General features: G+C 34.3%; 1 protein-coding gene across 1 annotated transcript in view; it reads right to left on the reverse strand.

Moving 5' to 3' along the window:
• Positions 1-24,598, reverse strand: part of LOC106095884 (uncharacterized) — a 98,079-nt gene continuing 73,481 nt past the window's right edge. The window contains exons 3-5 of the mRNA XM_013263318.2: positions 11,909-12,083; positions 5,257-5,402; positions 1-1,377 (exon numbers count right to left, since the gene is read on the reverse strand). Coding sequence (XP_013118772.2) covers positions 811-1,377; positions 5,257-5,402; positions 11,909-12,083 — 888 coding nt within the window. The 3' untranslated portion in view covers positions 1-810. The remainder of the gene's footprint in view (positions 1,378-5,256; positions 5,403-11,908; positions 12,084-24,598) is intronic.

The raw sequence follows: 24,598 nt of genomic DNA on the forward strand, positions 1-24,598 counted from the left end.
TTGTTTTTTAATTCTTTTGAAAGTTTCATTTGTTTTTATTTTCGATACTTATGGAGCGGTCGGGATACACTCTGGCAGATTCTACACTATTTACAGTTGATTTTCATTTCTATATTTTTATATATATATAAAATTAGAAAAATATATAAGAGGTATTTTCTTTTTTTTTTTCTTTCTTTCTTTTTGTTTTAAATAAATATGACATTTTACAGCCCATTCAAAAACCGAACATTGATGCGTTGCCTAGATATCAACACTGAAATCTTCAGAAGATTACTTAGGTATAGGATACACAAGAAGTACGAGTGTGTATGTATATGTGAATAGATTGTGTACACACACATGTGTATAGAAAATTACAATAGATAGATTAGATTTGCAGTTACTAATTAATTTAGTAGCAAAATAAAATTAAAATTAAAAAAAAAAACAAAAATTCAAGCAAATGCGATAAATAAAAAAAAATAATAATCCAAGTAAATAGATAAAAAAAATCGCTATGAACACAGAATACAATCCAGTTTTTGTAAAATGCTATACAAAATAAACAAAAGCACCAAAAAAGAAAAATATAAGAAAATAATATTAAATAAAATAAAATAAAAAAATATATAAAATAAATGTTGCAGGCCTATTGGGCGAGCGGATCTAGGGATCGAACGAAGAAGAAGGCTTTACATCACTTCGATTTTCAAATTCAAATGTTTAAGCTTAACTAACAACAACGCTTGATGGTTGTGTATGGTTGATTGATTGATTGGTTAGTTGGTTGGTTAAATGGTGTAAAGAAAATTGACTTAAATATACGACTTAGAATTTTATATCCTGCACCTCTTTTTGGGCATTGGCCTGCATTTTGCAGGTTTGTGTTAGATCGGGTAGTAAGACATTGGCAGTGACACTCCCATTGACCAAATCATGGTTCGACGACGTGGGCGAGTTGGCAGAAATAGACGAGGACGCTGTGGAATGATGATGTAGAGATTTATAATGATGCTGATGGTGGTGTTGGTGCTGGTGGTGATGATAATGAACTTGATGCTGGTGTACATACTGCTGTTGACGCTGCTGCTGTTGCTGTTGCTGCTGATCATAATAATCATAATTATTATGCTGGTGCTGATGATGGTAGAGAGGATTTGTGGGGTATTGAGATTGATTTGGTATTGACGGTGAGGACGATAAAGACACTGCATTAGGCGACAATGATGATGTACATGTTCCACCACCAACTCCCAAACATGTAGGGCCTTGTGTCTGCTGCTGCTGATGATGATGATGTTGTAACTGTTCCGCACTTCCCAAATACGGTTGGAGATTACGGCTGTGTTCTTCAAATATCGTTTCCATTTTCATCATGCAGTCATGAAGAAAATCCTTAAATAAAAATACAAAAAATACAACCATTAAATCCTAGTATACAAAGGAGAAGGTTCAAACTACAAATCATTTGCTTAAACATTCTCGAATATGCATATCATGCATGCATTTGATAACCCTGTGGGAACTCTAAAAGTTGATCGCCTTCACACAAATCTCACTAATCCTGGCGGCGTGCGAATTGAAAAACTGCATATTTCCATCTTTTCTCACGCATATGCTTCACTTTTAAATCCTCTGTTTAAGGAAACCCTTTTGCAAATAAACATTTGCAAATAAATGATGCATAGAACACAATTAAACTTGAACTTGGAAGCAATAACATAAATTCTTGTGGTAGTGCTCCTTATACTATGGTTGTCGCTCCTTAGGACAGAGACACTTCAGTGGTTAGGCATTGACCTCGACATTAATTAATTTGCAAATTAACACCGCAATTAAAATTAATTAAATGCAACAGCGGTGTTGGAGTTCGAAGCAACGGCACATTTCCCCCACTCCCCCCTCCACACTCGGTGGCAAGACTATATAGACAGCCATCCTGGGAAAAAAAGTGAAACGTCTGGATATTAATTTATTTTGCTTAGGATTTTTTGTTGTTTTCGTTTCTCCAGCAAACATAAGGGAAAATTTTTTTTACAAAAGTTTAAGTCGGGTTTGGGAGGTGCTAGACTAACTTAGTTACGAAGAGTGTGGTTTTTAACCTTGCCACATTTTTTTTTTTAGATATGAAAGTCTTCGCTGAATGTGTGCACGGTATGGTTTACCATTTCATAATGAGTAGATTTAATTATAATAAAAAGACTTAATGTTGATATAGGGCCTTAAATGCAGCAAAAAGTGGTGGATTATTGTGCCTCTCGGCTAGAATTTATTTTTTAATCACTTAGCACATATTTAAAATAAAAACGAATTTGTAAATTTTAGAAAATTTGTTACTTTTTTTTTTTGTTGTAATTTTTTTTTTATAAAATATTTTGGATTCATTTATTTTACTTTTTGCATCATTATTTTTATAAAATTATTTCATTTTTAAGATTTTATAATTTTTAAACTTTTTAATTTTTTATTTGAAGAGGGGGGATATATTAATCTTCTCATTCCGTTTGTAACACCTCGAAATATTGATCTGCGACCTCACAAGGTCTTCTTGATCGTTTTGATATTTCAAGACGATCTAGCGGTTGAACGCGTGCAGCATCCTATGGCAGCCGGCTGTATGTACCGATTTGATCCGTTGAAGGCTGTGGGGGATTATAAATGGGCCATAAATAAATACCCAAAAGGTATTTACCCAGAAAATTGGGTAAATACCTGGGGGGTATTTACCCACTTATACCCAAATGCTGGGTATTTCTAATTTTGCCGATATCTTGGACATAAAAATATTTTCCAAAAAATTTTTAATGACTTCGTAATCTTTGTATATAAACCTGATCTTCTAATTTCATACGATTTCGATGAAATTTGGCACTGGTTGTGATTCTGGTAGACCCCTACCCTGCCATATAAACCGTTCTTCCGATATGGAGTATTGATCTCATAAAAGGAGCATTTTTCATCTGAATTTAATTCGAATTCGGGTAAAAAATGGATCTTTTATGACCTCAATACCATATATCGGGAGATCGGGCGGTCGATCTAAGGGCAACTATATCCAAATATAGTCCGATCTGAACCACACTTCACTAGAATAGGTAGGGGTCTACCAGAACTCACTTTGCCAAATTTTATCGAAATCGAATGAAAAATACCAAATTATTGCCTCAAGACTTTAAGTCTATAGATCGGTCTATATAGCGGCTATATATAACTAAAATCCGATTTTATGAGATCAGAAGATCAGGTTTATATACAAAGAATACGAAATCATCAAAAATTGTTTGGAAAATATTTTTATGTCCAAGATAACGGATACATTATAAATACCCAAATAAATACCCAATAAATACCCAAATAAATAACCAAACAAATACCCAATTAAATACCCAATAGAAACCCAGCGTTACTCGGTAGAAACCCATCTCTAGCCATACGGGTTCATATCTGGACAAAGTTTCCATATTGAGTAATCCGACTTGACTTCGTGAGCCCCGAGAAGCCGTGCTTATTATCAGATTGGGCTGAAATTTTGCACCGTTCCAAATTCGGTCCAAATCGCTCTATAACCTTATATAGCTTCCATATAAACATTTATCCCGATTTGACACCACAATTGCAATCCGATTTGGCTGAAATTTCGCAGGGAGTTTTTTGGTTATGGCTTCAAACTTACATGGCAAGTAATGTCCAAATAGAGCATTTCCTTTGTCATTGCCCAGCTTTCGCGTCTAACAGATACCGGCGGAGACACAATACCAGACATAAACCAACTTAGGGGAGTGGTGTTGAAAACAATTAAGGATTTTATAAGTAGCACGGAATTCCTAACTTAAATTTTTCTTTATATAGGGGTTACTTCATGGTTTTTAGAGCGCACAACAAACCGATAACTGGCTTAGGTGTATGTCCTCAGTGGCATCGGGCGCATTAATATCTGCACCCTCTTTTCAACCTAACCTAACCTAATGTCCAAATCGGTCTATTATCTCATATAAACCGATCTCCCGATAAGGTGAACATTTTTGTCAGAAGCTTCGATTTTTGCCTAGTTTGCCAGAAATTTGGTACGTAAAGTACAAATATGAACTTCAACTACAATTACATTGTGCAAATTTTTAGCAGAATTCATGCTAGTGGTTCCCAAGATTCGGCACGGAACTCAGAATGATCTTTAAATTTTAAAAATTTACAAAATCCTTAATTGTTTTCCATAAAACACCGCTAAGTTGGTTCAAGTATGGTATTGTGTCCCCATCAGTGTTGCCAGTCAAGAAAATTGTCTCCTACCAAAATTTAATAAAAATCCTACCAAATCTGTTTTAAAATCTACCAAACGTTGCACTAGCCAAAAATGCTTTATATTTTTTTATACCCATCACCCAAGAGTTCGTCATTCCATTTGCAACACATTAAAATTAACATTTTCAACGTTACAAAGTACTAGATCGTCATTATATAGACGATCTAGGCCTGTGCTTCCGTTGTTGTTGTAGCAGTTTGTTATGCTCTATGTTTCGTCTGCTTGATACTTTTGAGTGTCAAGATCGAAGAACTCTGCGACTAAGATGGAGTGCGTTCAAAGGGATCTGGGTCTGAGACGAGTGGGTCTGGTTGGGCAGTTAAAACAGGTGACGTGTGTCGTGTGGTCCCTGGTTACAATCGGGACAAACATCCTGCACGTTAGCATCAATCTTTGCTCTCAAGGAATTGAGGCGGCTGCATCTGCTGGATAGTAATTCAGCCAGAACTACTCTGGTTTGCAGTGGAAGGTCAATTTCTTCAGGTGCAATAGGAGGCAGTCGTTCTTCAAGGACTACATTCACCTGGTAGCTATTTACCGCATCTGCTACCGTGTCTGCACGAATGTTGTCTAGACCCGCTTGATCTAGAGATTATTATTATTAATTATTACGCCTATTCCTACTGCTTGGTCATATTCGTAATCTACTATTGTCATGAACGTCACCCCTATTTTAAGGGGTTTTGGGGCTGGGGCGGCCCCCAGGTACTTGGACTCAACTTTTATTTTATTTTAATTTATTCTCAAAAATTATTTTTTTTTTAAGAAAAATTAAAAAAAAAATTATATAAATTTTAAAAAAATATTTATAATTAAAAAAAATAATAATAATAAATTAAAATAATTACTATGGCAATGCAACTGCTCTAAATAATAAAAATATAAAATTTCTACAAATTCGAACAAGAGAATCGAGGGTAAGACGTTAATGGGTTAAACACAAACTTTTCCAAAACTTTAGGGAAATTGCATACCTGTTCCACACTGGTCAGATCCGTAAGAAGATTAAGTAAATAGCGTAAATTTTGACCCGTACGCAAATGCCAATTCAAACCACTGAGGGCGGCCGCAATCGAAGAAGCTGCAATGGTGCTGGCGGAGTACATGGAGAAATGGTGTTCTACAAATAAAACAACAAATAAAACTGTTAAAAAAAAACATTATACAAAAATATTTCGTACATCACATTTACTGCGTTTTAAACTAAGTTGAAATTATCACACTATCCCTGATTCATCACATGAGCTTTGAAATTTGATTTTGCTGTTTAAATATTAAGTTGCATTAGTTTTGAAAAAAAAACTGAATTTTTTTAGAATTTTGTGTGTTTTTCCATTTGTCAAGTTGTTCCAGAACTGTTTATGAAACTCTTAAGATTAAAAAAAAACGAATTAAAAACAAGAATTCATTCAAAGAGTTATGTGGCAAGGTCCAAGGAATGCTGCTTCAATATACGAGTGCGCATATTTTGTACATTTAATGTACTAGCTGCAAAGTCTCCGATTTCAGATAAAATGTATCAGTAACTCTTCACCCTCATCATCACGTTGCGATTACGACAGCAACAACAAGAATTGGTATTAACAAAAACAAGAGAAAAACCTTAGCACCGTTCCAATTTTTAGATTTTTTTTTTGGTCATTTCACCCGACGCACAAGGATAAAAGAAGGCGATGCGATAGAATGGTGATGGAGGGAGGGGGTCGGGCAGACACAGGGAAAGGCATAAATTTGTTCAATTTATGTCTTAATTGAGAGCCTTTCAGGGAAACCTTTAAAATCACTTACTCAATCCATTGCTGCTGTTGTTGCAGCCGTATTCCTTGGTCTTGGTGTTTGTGGGTCTTGTCTTCGACATTGTCGCCTTTTTTAAATCGCCGCATTTCATTTTCGGTGATTTCTTCGACCGACACGAAGAAGCCCAAAGAAGCCTTGTCCATTGGAAAAATTATTTACATAAAGTCAGTCTTTTAATTTTTTTTTGTCGGACCGTCTCGCCAGTGCAGCACATGACAAAGGAAGAAGAAGCCTTTTAGGTGGCGCATCGAAAGCCGGTTTCAGCCGAGCTTTTTCATCCCCGCCGCAATTTACCATCGCCATAATAACCTGACTGACTGATGGTTATGGTGGTTTGCTGTTAGTCACCCAACTCCGTCGCAATGTTAAGGTGGAGGTGAAGGTGTTATGGCAGTGTCCCACTGCGTGATCTTCGACATACATTTCCAGTGAAAATCTTGAGAATACACCACCTCCATCATAGGCATTGTTGTACTTTCGGCAAAAGACAAAATTCCACCGCCCTCTCATACAAACCATCCTTAAGGATATACCTATTAGGGTGGGTCAATTTTTTCTGACTGCAAAATTGTTATGTAATCTACGACTAATCCTAAGAATTTTCACCAAAGAAACCTTGGGTCAAAAATCGAATTTCTGGTTTTAAAACATTTCAGTTATGAAAACCTGAACGATCATCAACTACCAACAACAAAACGGCAGAAGCTGAAACGCTTGAATTTTTTATAAGGGTTACCAATGGTGTTAAGGTACGAGATTGAACTGGGTTGCGACAAAATCGTACAATAGTACTAAAGACGTAGAATAAGTCGAGTGTATGGAAATATGTACCATAAATGTTCGGTTCCTTATTTGGCATCCACCACATGGTCTAAAATAAATATTTTGACAATATTTAAATTTTTATAGAAAATGCTTAATTGGTACAAGTCTTGTTTCAATGGGATTATATTTCGTAAAATTTTTTACTTATAGACGCATTTTCGCCAACATTGTCTGTCATCAAAAATCCAAAGACACTAGCTTTACAGCCAGAGAGAGTTGATACCAAACCTTCTCAATTTATTACCATACGGTATTTATAGTAAAGCAACACCGTATGGTACAAAAACAATACCGAATGGTATGGATGAACCATAAAATTATTAGTACCGTTTGGCAATAGCCTTATCACCGAACTGGCATTGGTTTTAATACCAATCTGTTGTTGGCTTTACCATTATAAACCAAAGGAACCATTGAAAATAATTTTTATCTAATTTTATTTCGATTATTCATGTTAATAATTACAGGAAGTAATGTTACACCGTGACCAACCTCAATTCTTTGTATTGATTCCATCGATTCCTAGAAGTGGTTTTCATATGAATACACCAACACAGCATTGTTTTCCACACAATGGACTATCATGTTTTGGATGTAGAATGTCCTTAGAATTTGTACAATTTTGATTTTCTCCGCCTTCGAGTATTTGAACAAGTTTTTATGCACTTAAAATTGCATTAAAACATTTTATTTATTGGTTTAACAAATATTTTACAATGACGACAATATTTTAAGTACAAAGCTCAACAACACTTCTGTCACCATGACAAGAATATCAATGTGACGCCGTCAATTCTTAATAGCTTCCTGTGTCTGGTATTGAATTGATACCAAATGGTATTAAAATTCTTTGCCAATGACGCGAACAAAATAATACCAGGCGGTATTGGCAAAGTATCCTCATTTTTCTATCAGTGCAGTTATATTGTTTCGGAAAACGAATTACGGACCAAAAAATTTTGTCCTTCAAAACCCGAAGCTCGGGTTTTGATATATATTTTGGGCAACAACTCTTCGTAAATTACAATATTGACAACCCTTGACCTACCCTAATATCTGCGCTTAAGTAGTACGTTGGTATGTTAGCCCATCCATGTCTTGATATATGCCCAGCCACCAAGAAGAAGCAGCGATATAAGGAAGAAACTCAAAGCCGTACTCCATAATGGCATTGTTAATAATGTAAAATAATTCATTGGCGACCACCACAACGCAGCGCAGCGCAACAAAATTTAAGAATGAATGCAAAGCAAAACGCAGAAGATCTGCTGTGATTGCATTTGCCAAAAGGTGCAACGGAATGTATGCAACCCAGCAAACTACTTTTGAGCTAATGATCCGAGGAATTTATTACGAAATAATTTCGCAATCTACCTTTACCAAAGTTTTTTTCAACCAAATAAGTTGGGATGCTAGCAAAGCTTTTGTTCACTGGGTCATGCTTCGTAAAACGGGAACAAAAACAAAACGAACCCACCACGGTGAAATATTTGCGAGACCAGCATCTCATCACCATCCTACACCGGGCCAGACGGACCAGAGAATACCGCAAAGGAGAAAACAAAGCCAGACTTTAAGGAATTTTCGGATAATTGCTTTACATGTACGATGGCATTCACGGCAGGAGCAGCCACAACGACAACAACAATTGGCCACAAATCAAATGAATTTAACAAAGCCATGCCCTTTTTCATCGTCATTACGAATTCTTGAGAGTGTGGCTTTGGTCTACATCACCATACACACAAGCCAAACCAAATGTACAAACCCACAATATGCATATGTACGTATGGCACTAACTGGTGGAACAGCAGCAGCAGCAGCAACGAAAGCAGAAGGCGAACGAACCACTACTCGGTATGCATCGATTTTTGAAAACAAAAACTCCAGAAAAAAATCAAAATGAAACGACAACGAAATATTTAATATCCAAGAATCAAAACGGACTCCACTGAACACTCCACTGAATTGCAACATTACAACAACAAAGCAAAAATGACAACATTTAGCACTTCCTTTGAAGCTCGACTCTTGACTGTCGACGGACGATTGGCTGGCCGTTCGTTCGGTCGGTCGGTCGGCCGGTCGAACAGTGCAGTGGTGCCTTTTAGTCTGTCTGTCTGTCTGTCCGTTCGTCAGCCTTTCTGCTTCGTGACTGTGTGAAAGAGGATCATGTAAAGACTGTCGTCGCTTCTGCTTTTAAGCCTTTCGCATATTTTTCCCACGCCACTTTTGTGTAACGAATAACTCCTCCTTGACAAAAAAAAAATAAAGACGACAGAAATAAAAAAAAAAATGCAACACGAAACAAAGGACAACAACAGTCTGGCCCTGTCAAGAAAGATATGCCAAGCAAAAAAAAAAAATATTTGAACATTGGCTTAGGACCGTTTCGTGTTACAACACAAAAAGAAGAGATCACTCTTTAAAGATATAGCATCGCGGCCCACACGAAGAAAATTCAACTCCTGCCTCATGATATCTAACATTTTCATGACACCACACTCACAAGGCCTAGGCCAGAGATGATACCCTCAACTTACACATACACTACCATGGAAATCCTCACTCAAATATGCATTCAATGTTAACGCATGGTAACCGCCCGTTTCCGGTTGCAAAATATGAGTGACAACTACTGGTTGATTAAATTTGCTGCACATTTCTTTTGTCATTCCTAGTCTGGTGTGTTTGAGAAACTTCTTTCAATACTTTGCACTTGCAAGATCAGCCCAATTTGTGTGAATGAAAAAAACTGTATTTCATAGTTCTCATAGTGTAGCAAACGCATAATAAGTATAAAGTGGTCTGTCTGTCCGTCCATCTGTACGTCTCTCTGCCCGTCCATTAGTTTGTCTGTCTGTTTATCAGTGCGTCTATCTGTCCACCTGTCCATCAGTCCGTCTGTCTGTCTAGCAATCCCTCTGTCGTTGCATCAGTCCGTCTGTCTGTCCATCAGTCCGTCTATCTATCCATCAGTTCGTCTGTCTGTCCATCAGTTCGTCTGTCTGTCCATAAGACCGTCTGTTTGTCCATCAGTCTGTCAATCAGTCCGTCTATCCATTAGCGCGTCTGTCTATCATTCCGTCCATCTACGATTGCACGTTAACTATCGAAAGATAGCCACTCGAAATTTCGCACAAATACTTACTATTGTATGTCGGTTGGAACTATTATGGGTCATATCGCTTTACGTTTAGATATTGCAAGAATTTAAACCGACCTCACGAATATCATCATTCTCATTCGATTTAGCTGAGTTTTTGCACCATAACTTTTCCTATTGTCTTATTACCGAACTGGTATTGGTTTTATTACCAAATTGTTATTGGTTTTAGTACCAAACCGTTATTGTTTTAATACCAATCTCGTTGGCTCTTGAATTTTCCACCCCCTAATGAACCAAAATAAAAGCTTTGAAAACAATCTTGATTTTATTTCGATTATGTATCATAATAATTACAAACAATTATGTTACACCATGGCCGACCTCAATTCTTTGTATTTACCAATTTGTACCCAGATGTGGTTTTCATATGAATATACCAATACAACACCGTTTGCCACCAAGAGACCTAATCATGTTCTTCACAAAGATAACTTACGTTGCATTGAAAAAGTCAACTCTGCAAATAAATGTCAAAAAAGCATAGCTCAAATTTAAACAATTTTTAACTTTGACACCAAAAAATAATAGACACGGATGGCAACAAAGAATGACGGTCAATTTCATTCGTCAAAGTTGAAAATTATTTAGCTTTTGTGCGTTCCATTTGTGGTATCTTTTGCAGAGTTGTATTTAGCAACGCAGCGCAACTCTCCTCAACGCGCTCATTCTGTTTTAACCTTAAGAGTTTGTACTACCTCCATTTTTACCCCTTTCAAGTATTTGATTTTACGCACACAAATCGTATTAGAACATCTTATTTAACTAAAACAAATATTTTATAATTGACGCTTGCCGCGATGACAAAACTACAAATGTGACGTCGTCAATTCTGAAGAGCTTCTTTCCTGGTATTAAATTGATACCAAATGGTATTTAAAATATATGAATATAACACCAATTAAATAATACCAGCCGGTATTGACAAAGTACCTCCTTATTCTATCAGTGTATATCTCCCATATAAACCGATCTCCTGAAAAATATATGTTAATAACGCCAATTAAAAAATAATACTAGCCGGTATTGACAAAATATCTCCTTTTTCTATCAGTGTTTAGCTCCCATATAAACCAATCTCCCGATTATACTTTTTGAGCCCCTGGAGGGCGTAATTCTCATTCGATTTGATTGAAATTTTGTTCGATGACTTTTAGATATCCACCATATGATATCCACCATTTCTCAATGTGACTTTTGGAAAACTTGAAAGCCTAAGTTTCAGTGAGTTTTATTTGCGAGAACTTAAATATGCCCGATTTGACATGTTTTTCACTAAAGACTTCATTCGATTGCCGATTTGATTTTTTTAGTTATCCACATATAAACTAAGCTTGTTTGTGTACATTTTTATTTCCATCCATTGGATATCACCAAGATTCGCGTATTTACTTGTGCCTCTACAATTGGATTTGGCTTTCATCTTTGTTGTGCATTCCAAGCGTCACTAGTTTATTTTTATAATTTTTTTCATTTTTAGCATAGATTTTTTAGCATCAATTATGGGCATCTAAAGAATTCAAAACAACCGGACAAATGAAGCATTACCGCTACTCATTTGAACAAGAAGGTAAACATTTAAGCAGCAAACAAAATAGAGGAAATCTCAAAAGAACGACTGACACACATTTCAAGCACAAATCATGGTGTCCTCCGCACTTCAACTCCTTCTGTATGTCACGCCTTAGAATCAAAATTATTTCCTAATGCCTTTGGTTTAGTTTCTTGCTTTCTTTTCCCTTTGGAATAGGGAAACGTTATGTCAACACAATGTTAAAATTCTTTGCGAGATGTGAACAAACCAGCAGTGCTAGTTGGGCAAATACTCGGACACTTACCTTTGGCTGCTAACGATATAAACGCCTGGGCATGTTGTCGCACTTTGTCCACTTCCAAATCGGGATAGTCCGGGCATCTGATAGGCAGACGTATCAGCAACAATTCCAAGAAGTCCAATGGTGTGACGCAAGACAAATCCCAGCCCAAACGACTTAGAACGAACAATTCCCATTTCTGCAAAAAATAGTGAAATACGAGAAAAATAAGAAAAAGGTTAGTTAGAAATTATGAAAAAAAATATCTTTACTAAAAGGGCTGATCTGCGTTTATGTAGGTTAGTAAGTAGACCATATACGAGTACATATTTGGAATAGAATCAAATTGACACATGTGTGGCTAAGGGTTTGTGGCGTTCCTCTTCGCTTGATGCACCATTAGAAATGTGTTATTTATAAGGGTACTCGATTAATTGATAGTTGTGTGGTAAACACCCAGTCCTATTTCTCCTACAGCAACCACCCTTGCTATTTCCCCCTTCACTGCCTGTATTGAGAATGATACCATGCCAAGGTAATCGAATGCATTTGCATGCAACAGCCCATAAAATCGAGATGTGATCAGCCAATGCCAGCCATAGGCTTGCATAATTTATTATTGTAGCACTTTAACAGCTCCATTGCAGTGCATAAATGAGAATGTCTAACTCTCCATGTGTGGCGAACATTAAATGTGTTCGTCGTTGAAAGATGCTGGTATGATAAATGTATGATCTAAAAAGTTTAAATATTGGAAAATCCTACGAAGTTGTTTTTTAAATTGACCTGGGTAAAAAGAACAAAAAAGCACGAATTGAAATCAGTCAAATTCCTTCTTTTCAACAGACTTACTTTAATTTGCCTTGCTTTAATTGGCTATGACAACATATGTCCCATTAGTCGAAAGTAGAATACCGTTCCAAGCGCCTCGATCTTCTGCGCTCATTCTTAAATCTATGACTCTAAGTTTCAAGGTGTCTCCCATCACTTGATCTTTCCATTGGGTTTTTTCGTCCCGGTTCGCATTTATCATCGTGGTTGACTTCAAAGACTTCTTTATTGGAGCTCCTTCATCCATTCTGAGAGCATGGCCTAGCCAACGCAACCTTTGTATTTTGATGCGTGTAACTATGCTATCGTCGTCATACAGCTCGTGATTCATACGTCGCCTATATTCTCCATTAACGCAAATTGGTCCATATATTTTACGAAGAATCTTTCTCTCAAATACTCCAAGTACTGCCTCGTCCACTTTCACAAGTACCCATGTCTCGGAACCATATACTCCATCAATGCAAACTAGTCCACAAATTTGCCCAAGAATCTTTCTCTCAAATACTCCAAGCACTGCCTTTTCCGCTTCTTGTACACTCAGTGTCTTGTACACTAAAACACATCTGTTATTCAAAACAGTAAAAATGTTTGCTAAAACAGCAGTTTTTGTCTGCTGAAAATGGGAAAGCAGACATTACTAATGTTTCACCAAACATAGGGCTGCCATATTAGAAAACATTTCTTTCTGCTATTTCAACTAACAAAATCTGCTGTTTCGAGTACAAAAGTCTGCTGAAAAAAAAAAAAAAATGGTATGCTACTTTTTATGGTTGCCTTTTACTTGTTTTGATTACTTTAGGCATTTTGTAGAAATTTTGTTGGAAGAGATGATTTTAAATTTGTGGAATATTTCTGTAAAGAAGCTACCTGATCTATCCATTAGTATACATTTCGAAATGTGGCTGAGCTATCTCCAATTTTTTTTGTTATGGCTCTGCTAATGTGCACATGACTGGCATCTAAATTTAAAGAAAAAAGGTTATCGAAAGTACATCCTGTGGTGATTATAAACATTCACTGAGACACACATTTACCTATGTGTTCTTTTTTTTCTTCTAACATCCCCTTCATAACTAAGCAGCAGTCATTTTCAGCAAACAAAAGACTTTTCAGCAGTAAGTTACCCCACTCTTCTCTGAAATTGCTGTACTACTGCTGTAATAGCAGAACTACTGCTACAATAGCAGAACAAATTAACTACTAATATTCAACAGACAGTGTTTGCTATTGTCAGCAAACTTTTTCTATGAGTATAGAGTGCGATCTTCTTCTGTCGAGAGGTGGTTTTGTATTTAAACTTCCTACTTAATGGCTTTATCTCAAAACAGGTGTCCTTCGTTTCGGTTACGGCGGTGCCGAGGTAGATAAATTGATCAATTTTCTGATCTGATTGGTTGTACAAGGCGTTTTGGGATTTTATACCATCCATTTCGTCTTATCTCCATTTACTGCCGCACCCATTTTCAGTGACTCTCTTTCGATTCTTTCAAAGGCTGTAGTTACTACTTCCGGTGACCGACCTATGATATCGATGTCGTCGATATAGACGAATAACATGTGTTCTCTGGTGAGCAGTGTGCCATATCTATTCAAATCTATTCGCATTTCGTATAATTTTCTCCAGCAGGATATTAAAGAAATCGCAAGATAAGCTGTCTCCTTGTGTTGAAGCGACATCAACTGTTCTTTAACAACACTACATCCACAGCGCCATCTACAGAAGTAAATACAACTAAACTTAATTTAATCAGATGGCAACAATGCGAATTGTCATTTGATCTTCATCTGATTTTCGCGCACGTCCGTCTGTCACGCAAATAAAAATTTGTTTTATAATAAAAATTATTTTGTTTATCTTTTTTATTATTATTTTTTAATTTCCCACTCTATGGAGCGAAGTAAATCACCTTAACTGAAACCTTGTTTGATATAGAATAGTTAGTAGAGATTCTTTCCTATTCTTACCGAGGAACGAGTCTCAGCAAGTGTCATATTGCAGATTTTTATTAATTTTGCAGAGATACCAAACTCAGATATGACTTGGAATAATTTTGAACTTATAGGGCTATCAAAAGCGGCTTTGTAGTAAACGAAGAGATGGTAAGTGTTGATTTGTCCTTCTCGGGACTTTTCCCGGATTTGGCACAGTGCGAATATCTGGTCTATGCCGGATGTATCAGGTCTAAAGCCGCATGTATAGAGCCCAATTATCTCATGGACTTTAGGTATTAATCTTTCACACAGTACGTTCGAGAGTATCTTTTATTCGATAGGGAGGAGATTTGTTCCTCTGTAGTTGGCACATTCTGTCCGTCAACAGACTTATATAAAATGTTATACACAACTCTATATCAAGCAATGCATATGTATGACACCTATATCTAAATAAGAGAACGGCCGACTTCAGTCGACGATTTTTGTTTTTTATGTCACATAAAGCGCCCCGGTAGCCAAGATGGTAGCGTGTTTGGTTCGGTTCCCACCAAAGGCATTGGTTGTTGTTGTTGTTGTAGCAGTGTTTTGTACACAGAGGCGGCAGCCCTTGCCGATGAAGGACTCCATCGGGTCAATCCGGTACGTACAACCGGCTGCCATGGGATTGAGAGGCATTGATCTGTGGTATCACAATGCACACAAATTTTATAGGTGAGTCTGTTCAAATACTGGCACTCAAGCCTAGCCTAACCTTCGACATCAATTATAAATTACTTTTTATAGTCTTTTCTGTTGGGGAAAACAAATGAAGACCTGTAAAATGTGGCAAGTATTGCGGTACTTTCCCTTTTCATATGTCTAGTATTTTTTAAAGTTTTGCGGCATAACATAAAAAGAATAAAAAAATTGTTCATCACTTAATAAAAGACCATTTCCATTTTCACATATTCAAAAAGTACAAAGTAAAGGGCTAAGAGTCATTAAAAACCAATTACACTCAAAAGCTAAAATTTGCATTGGATTGTTTAATGTGAAGAAATGTTTCTTTGCCAAGCCCCGAGAAAGTGTGCAAGTGTAATAAAAAACTGACATTTTTATCTCGAGCAGAAACCAACTGTAGCCAAGCACATCAATTTTTCATAATCGTCGATAGTTTTATTTACAATATTTACATTTTATTTCTCTTGGCTAACACTTTTAGTTTTTCTGCTACTTTTGTTTTAAGTTTCTAACAATGTTGCAAAGCGCCACTGATAATGAAACTACAGAAAAGGCTATGTAACCAATGACGAGCAGACAAAAAAGAAAAAAAAAACACACACACAAAACAGACCGATAAAAAAATATAGAACTGTCATGTCGGACTACTTGTAGGTGAAATATGCTTGTACTTATTCTCACACGTAGTACCTCAGTATTATTGTTAATACAATGTAGTGAAGTGGTGATGATAACCAACCAACCAACCAGACAACCCACCAACCTATTAACCAAGTTAACAAAAATATGAACCACACTTCAAGGCATTGTGTGAAGTAGTCTAATTGACACATGGCCCAAAATAATAGGCAATGGCCTCGCCAATAGAAAACTGTCTGTAACAATCCTTCATTTATCCATGAAAGGATCGAAATATTCTTATATATGAATGAATAGTCAAAATATATCCCCTTTCAAGCTCCACTTGAAACTTCTATTTTTTAATCGTCAACTTAAAGGATTTCTCTTTTGCCCATAATAGCGTACCCAGAGAACAAAAACTAAAACCCCTAACGAAACCAATGATTGTTGCGCTAACCTTGAAGATTTCAAGTGCTTGCAAATGTACAACGGTTTGCAATTATGTGGCTTGCAAAAAAAAAAGTGTCAGTGGAACATTTATGTGAAGATATCAATGTGACACGTTATGGAACCATGAAATGTTTGTCTACAAAAGCTATACAAACTAAACACTGCTCTAAAATACAAAAATGTCGATGGTGGTGATAGGGAAAAGAAGTCATCAATCTTTTTCATGTTGCTGAATTTTGACTCTAAAATTCGAAACAAATTTCAAATTAAAAAAAAAATCCAAATTCAATTTTTGAATGCGATTTGACCCATATTGTCCCAATGAACATAAGCGTGACACAAAAAATTGGGAAATTATCACGGGGGGGAAATTTCATAAAGCTCCCTTTGGGAGTTGAACCCAAGCGTTGTGGGTGCCCGTCAAGCATGGTTACGTAGTCGCTTTTCTTGAACTCGCATTGTGTTACAAGCAATTTGTTTGAATAAGACATTAAAAAACAGCGAAATATAAACCTAAATGCATTGTGAGTTTAATTTGATAAAAAATAAACAGACAAAAAATAAAAAATAATTATTGAAACATAAAATAAATACAAAAATAATTTAAAACTATGTGTATATAAAAAATTAAAATAAATATATATAAAAAATAAAAATATATAGAGGAAATAAAATTAAATTATTAAAAAAATAAAGTAACAAAATAAAGGAAATACAAAAAAGGAAAAAATATATAAATATAAAATATTGAAAAAACCATAAAAAAAATAAAAATTAAAAAATAAGTAAAAAAAAAATCAAAAATAAAAAATTAAAAAAAAAATAAATAAAACAATAAAAAAATAAAACAATAAAAAATAAAACAATAAAATAAAATAAAAATAAAACAATAAAATAAAATAAAAAAAAATAAAACAATAACATAAAATAAAATAAAACAATAAAATAAAATAAAAAATTAAATAAAATAAAAAAAATAAAAAAAAAATTAAGAAAAAAATAAAAAAAATTAACAAAAAATAAATAAAACAATAAAAAAATAATAAACAAAAAATAAAACAATAAAAAAAAAAAAATAAAAAATAAAAATAAAAAATAAAATAAAAATAAAAAATAAAACAATAAAATAAAATAAAAATAAAACAATAAAATAAAATAAAAAAAAATAAAACAATAACATAAAATAAAATAAAACAATAAAATAAAATAAAAAATTAAATAAAATAAAAAAAATAAAAAAAAAATTAAGAAAAAAATAAAAAAAATTAACAAAAAATAAATAAAACAATAAAAAAATAATAAACAAAAAATAAAACAATAAAAAAAAAAATAAACAAAAGATAAAATAGTAAGAAAATAAAGCAATAAAACAATAAAAAAATAAAACAATAACAAAAATAAAAAAAAAATTAGAAAAATATATAAAATATTGAATATAAAAATTATATAAAATATTAAATATAAAAAAATATAAAATATTATATATAAAAAATACATGCAAAAAAATATAACAAATAAGAAATATAAAAAAATTAAAAACAAAAATATAAAAAAAATAAAAAAAAAATAAAAAAAAAGATAAAAAAAATTAAAAAAAATTAAAAATAAATAACAAATGCTTTTTAAATGCTTTTTGACTTTTAAATGTTTTCTTTGAATAGAAAGCATTAAACAATGGTCTAAAGCCGAACAATATCCTGCAATGACATCTCTACAAAAAAAATATAAAAAAAAAAATATATATATATATATATATATATATATATATATATATATATATATATATATATATATATATATATAATATATAAAAAATTAAAAATAAAAAAATTTTTAAAAAAGATAAAAATAAAAAAATATGTATAAAAAATATTTATATATAAAATAAATATATAAAATAAATTAAAAAAAATTATATAAAATAAAAAAGAATATAAATATAAAACAATTAAAACAAGTAAACATGTGCTAAGTTCGGCCGGGCCGAATCTTAGGAACCCATCACCATTTTCACAAATGAACTCAGTTGAAGACATGTGTGTATTTTACGTACCCAATTCTTAAAAATCAGGCACAAATTGAAGCTTTTAGAGACCCTAGAAGACTAATCGGGAAATCGGTTTATATGGGAGCTATATCAGATTAAATACTGATTTGGATCGTACTTGACACAGTCATTGGAAGTCAAATCAAAACACAAGGTACAAAATTTCAGTGAATTGCTTTTACGACATCACAAATTTGCCCAACTTTTTAAAGTTGTTTACCATGCTATTCTTTGAGTAGAAGCATTTAACTTAATAGCGTATAGACGGACAAATATCTTGCACGGAACCCCAACAAGTTTCTTTTTTTTAATGTATAAAAATTTTGTTTAAACACAAATAGAAAATTGCCTTTTTTACAACCTACAACATTTTGCATTTTAGCTACTCCCCTAGGTTTTTTTCGTTAAAAATTGTGATAAGCTTAACACATTTCAATATTTGCAGCTAGTTTTGTGACTATTTGTATTAGAATTAGTCATAGTGGGGGAAAAAAACCAAAGGAAAATGCCACGACAGGTGTCTAGAATATATACGATAGAAGGAAAAACACCCAAATGCCTCAAAACTGGGCGCTCATAACCACGTGCCCCAACTCGAAAAATGTATAATGACATAAAAACGAGGAAATGAGAAAGGAAATGAAATGTTTTCAATCTAGACAAAGATTTGGAACTAAAATTTTAACACTTTTTTTTTTCTTTTTTCAATTACTAATTAATAATTCACACCAGCCTAAGGTGAGTGAATTGAATTCCAACTATAGTTGTGGGCAATTGATTGAATTCTTGTGAAACCGGAAATGAAATCACTCTCCTACACAAACAAGTTCTCCAAAGAGAATCTTAAACCAAATATCCCCGAGCCCATTATGTATGCAAGCACTGAGAGACATACCAATAACACACACACGCAACACACAACCCAGGTCCTTAGACAGGCCACAATAAAAATAAGAAACCAAGCAAGAATCATCAATGTCGGATGAATCCGTGGTAGAATTCTTAAACACATGCCAAAAACAACTGTCAGCATTATCCTCGTCATCTCATCATTATTTCCATAAGGTCCGGAACGTTCCTTTGTTCATTGTCGTTAAAATTATCATAGGACTTGTAATGATTCGTACATTGTTAGCATTACAAAGCACAGCGCGTCCAGTTCCTCGCTGGGCGCTCGTTCCAACTCCAACAAGGGAGTCAAATTCACTCAGTTCATGGTATTTCGCCACAGATTTATTTGCCATAAAAAGGTAATAAACTATAAAACATCATATTTTGATGCCAGTGAACAAGCGAGCCATAAGAGACGCTCAGAATTGGTCGGCGTTTCCTAAAAACAAAAACTGTTAAAAATGTAGAAACATATCGCCGCAATGTCCAAAGTGCTCCAACATGCTAAGCGAAAACGTGTTTCCTGCGGCGGCGGCGGCGTTTTCCATCCATCCAACCATCCCATCGGACGTACACGATGGCGATGTTTGCCAAACTCATACAATTCCCACAGAGTGGCAATCCTAAATGTTTGTTGCCCGGATAGTTCGACTTGGCACATAACTCAGTGACTTTAATCCAGACCAGTCTGGCAGACAATTTGCATGTTTAGTTCAAGGCAAGCGGTGGCAATGAATCCGCCGCTAAGGAATACACGCACACTCTTCTCCTGTCCCCAACAGCACACAACAGAGCAGTCACAGACCGCGATCACAGCCATGTGACGTGCTATGAATTCTTGAACAGCCACATATGTTTGTGTTCCTGTTCTTTTTTGTTCTTTTTGCTTTCTTCAATTTCTATGCTGTCGTATTCTTGGTCTCGGAACAAATTTATGAATGAATGAACCGATCAACCACCACATCACCAGCATTAGCCTGACATTGGGCAAAGAGACTCATTTAGGATTCCGATATGTATATGCGCTGCAAAGTCCAAAGGGCATTCATCGCCTTTAACAGCTCAATGCAATTTTAATTTACTCCACCACAGAGACAAGACACAAATGTGGTGGCTTTTGATGCTGATCCTAGTCAAAGCAGGACCAGCATTACAGCATTGTCAACACATGTGGGCCACCACATTATGATGGAGTTATTTGGCTACACTTCAAAAAAATACGAGTTTAATCTTTCTTAAATTGAAAATGGACATTTTGTGTGTGTCTGTTGAATTTAAGAACTCCAATTGCAAGGGGATGTTTCAACAACTCATTGTCGTAACTAACCAACGATCTAAAGTTTAGTCGCCATTTAAAAAAAAAAAGAAATAAACATTCATACTAATAACAAAGCAAAATATATAGAATGACAAATTCACGACTATAGTTCACCAGTGAAGGAAAATTAAACACATCTACTGTAAAAAAGTAGTACTTCATCAATGAAACAGATTTGTTAAGATCGTCGTTAAGATACTCCAAAAGTTGTTTTTTTTTTTGGGGACTCCTCACACCTTTGTTCGAAGAGCACGAATCAGTGCGGCCCTTAAGGTATAACCAAAGAAACAAATTTACCTAGTTGACTTATTGAGCATATACAGAGCGAAATTCATATCCGCCTAATAGTCTTATGGTATGGCGTTGAACTAATTCTAAACATCGTTAAAAAATAAATTTCTGACCACTTTTAAATTTGTATGTTTTTTTGGAAAACATGGACTATTAAATCATATTGAGCTTCGAATCTTAGTTCTTCAATTTCAGGAGATTCTCGATTATATATATGTTAAAAAAGTTTTGACAGTTTTTGCCCCATTTGAATTTTTTGATTTTTTTTTTTTAAATAAGTCGATACCAAAAATGCACCTATTTCACGTATTATGCTCTTTGTATTGCGTATACGCCAATTTTTGCCCAACCTTTTGGGCGCATATTGCAAATAAAGATTACTAAAGCTTAAATAAGTAATCTGAGATGTTATGCAGATCTCTCTTCTTGATCTTTATTGTCATATAAGTAAATCCATATACGGTGATAACTCTAAACCCACTATGCAATACCATTCTAGACATTTTCAATATATTACAAGGGTGATGACTTTTTTACAACGTCATATCCCTGTATCATATTTAATGAGTTTTATTCAAGATTAGATAAAATCTTACATATAAGGTGATTCGTAAAAAAAATCTCACGCACAAAACGATGTATAAAATTTCACAAAAATTTCATTTCAAAGCGGGTTGTACGCAACCTTTTTCAATATTTAAGTGGAATAAATTTTATTTTAGTCATTATTAGGCAACATTTCATCCATGCGTACAACAAGAAATACTTTTTAAGAATAAAACTCAAAAAATCATTACCCTAATGTATATATATCACCACTATATATAAATTAGATTTGATTTCTTGAGATCACCTATTTTACTCATTAACTGACACCTGTTGTATATTTCGGGCCAATCGATTGTTAAATGTGGGACAATAGGATTTACAAGAAAAATCTTAAAAATTATATATATCCGAAAAATTCTTTGGTCGAAAATTAAATCGCGATACTGGAAACCAGTCAAATGCTTCTAGCAACAACAGACTCTTTGCTGATTTTTAAATTTTGATTCCTATACTATTCTTTGAATAGTCTAAAACTGGACAATATCCTGCAATGGAATCTCAATCCGAAAAATATCCAAATTTGAACCGAACTTTTCAAAACTCACCATACATTTCTTCATAAGCTTCAACCAGGTTTTTACACAAATCTTTATACAAATCTGCACCGATTTTCTTGAAATTCACTACATATTTTCTTCTATGTAAAGCCAATGTCTGAGACAAATTTCGTCCCAATCGGTTGTTGTTTAAAGGTGTAATGGCATTGAAAAGACATATCTCAAAACATATATATCGGATATATATCCAAATGTTTTGATATTCATAAAACATCTTCCTTTCAACTTCCTTACTTCCTGTGCTGAATTTCAATAAAATCGAAACAGAAATCAAAGAGCCTTTGTAATATCAATAAATGATTTAAACAATATATATATATATGAGATATATATGTATATATAAGTTTGAACCGATTTGTTTCAAACTTAAAAATGTTCTTTTCCTACACCTATAAGTCATATTTGCCGAATTTCATGAAGATCGGCCTATCTGTTGATTTAAACGACACTTTTGGGGTCAATTTCCCCACTGTGCGACGTGCCGCAGTGCAAAAACGCTTTTGGGAGAAGTTTTTACATGTCAAAACACCTCACACATGTCGCCAGCATTAGGAGCGGATAATCACCGCTGGAACTTTTTCTGAAACCCTACAAAAAACATACTGAAATGTCTAGTACATCTCTAACGGTTTATGAGTTATTGGACTTACAACAATTTTTTTTTTTGAAATTTTATTCAAGGTATCGTCGGTATTTCTGCATTTGTGAGACTATTTTTACATCGTTAAGAAGGTTACAAAATTCTACGAGTTAAAAAAAATGTGCAAATTGTCCGTTCCTATTAAAAGTTAAGAATTTGAAATTTCCGAAAAAAAAATTCAGTAAAATCGAAACAAATCAAACAGCTGTTGTAATATCAAAAAATTATTTCCTTCACAACTTTTTATACCCTACACCACAACTGTGGATCTGGGTATAATAACTTTGTGAATTTGTTTGCAACACTAAGAAGGAGACGAGCAAGACCCATTGTGCCATTGATTTTGGAAAAATTGGCTCATATATCCATATCCATACATCTTTCATTCGATATGGCTGTAGAAGCCACAATTCGATCTTTACAAAATTTGCATGAGGTGTTTGATTTGATATCTCAACTTGGCCGCAAAATTGCATCAATATCCGTCCAGTTTTTGCTATAGCTCCCATATATATTTTTCATCCGATATGGCCTATTATGACTGTAGCAGCCATAGTTTTATTCCCATCTTTACAAAATTTTGCACAAGATGTTTGATTTAACATCTCAACTTATTTACAAAACTTAGATTAAATCGATCCATTTTTAGATTTAGCTCGCATAAATATCTTTCATCCGATATGCCTTATTATGGCTGTAGCAGGCACAATTTTAATCCGATCATTACAAAATATGCACGAGGTGTTTGTTATGATATTCGTTCATTTCATTAAAATTGGTTCAGGTTTAGATATATATTCCACATATATCTTTTATGGCAATAGTAGCCATATATTGTTGGGATCGATATAAAATTTTACTGCTCTCACATATGCTTAATAGTAGTAGGCAGACTCGGTGGAGTAGGGTATTATATAGTCGGCTCTACCCGACTTTTGCGTTTCCTTGCTGGTTTTTTCTTCCAGTACGTATTATTTCCTTTTTTTATGTTTTAAAGAGCACTAAATGTAGTTGCGAATAATGATGCGAAAGTCCCGATTTGACCAACCAATATATAAGTCAGTGCCGTCCCAAATTTGACAATCTTTAGACAAAATCGCAAAGCTCCAATTCCCAAGTTCTTAACTTTAATTAACCCCACACATCTACTAACTACAAAAGGTTTCTACATCCTAGCCATAAACGTGTGAAAAACAGGTAGTTTACTAAAAATTTACATTTTAGTGAGGTTTGTATTTCTTTTGGTCGTTTGGAAGGTTTCTTGCTAACCTCAGGTGAATTGTTTGAAAATCTCAAGGCTGACCTCGTATTTTATGATTTGCGAAGGCATTTATAAACCAATTTTTAACTTATGCACAGATTCATATAGCTTACAAGATTTACTATAATTTTGCTGCACCACGTTTTAAAATCCGATTTTTCAGTCAAAGGTTATGCGGCTTAGAAACCAAAAAAAATATTTGTAGGGTTTTACGAGCTCTATCTTTTAGAAGAAGAATGAAGTCGATCGGCGTATACTGTTTGGCAAGCAGTTCAAAATTTGACATGCTCGAGGTGACCAACTTTCAAGCCCTATGGATCAGCCTCTGGACCTACTAGGGTCCCCAAATGTTGCATACTTATAGGGAAACATCTCAATATTAACTATGACAAATTTCGTGTCAATATCAGAGAACTGCATAAGGCCCAATATTTGGCATTCAATGAAAAGCACTCAATAGACACTTATATTTTGTTGTATTTTTAAGTTACAACTTTAAATAGTTTTCCATCTAAATATTAAGTTATAACTTACGTTTTA

This window comes from Stomoxys calcitrans, chromosome 4 (genome assembly GCF_963082655.1).
Source record: "Stomoxys calcitrans chromosome 4, idStoCalc2.1, whole genome shotgun sequence".
NCBI lineage: Eukaryota > Metazoa > Arthropoda > Insecta > Diptera > Muscidae > Stomoxys > Stomoxys calcitrans.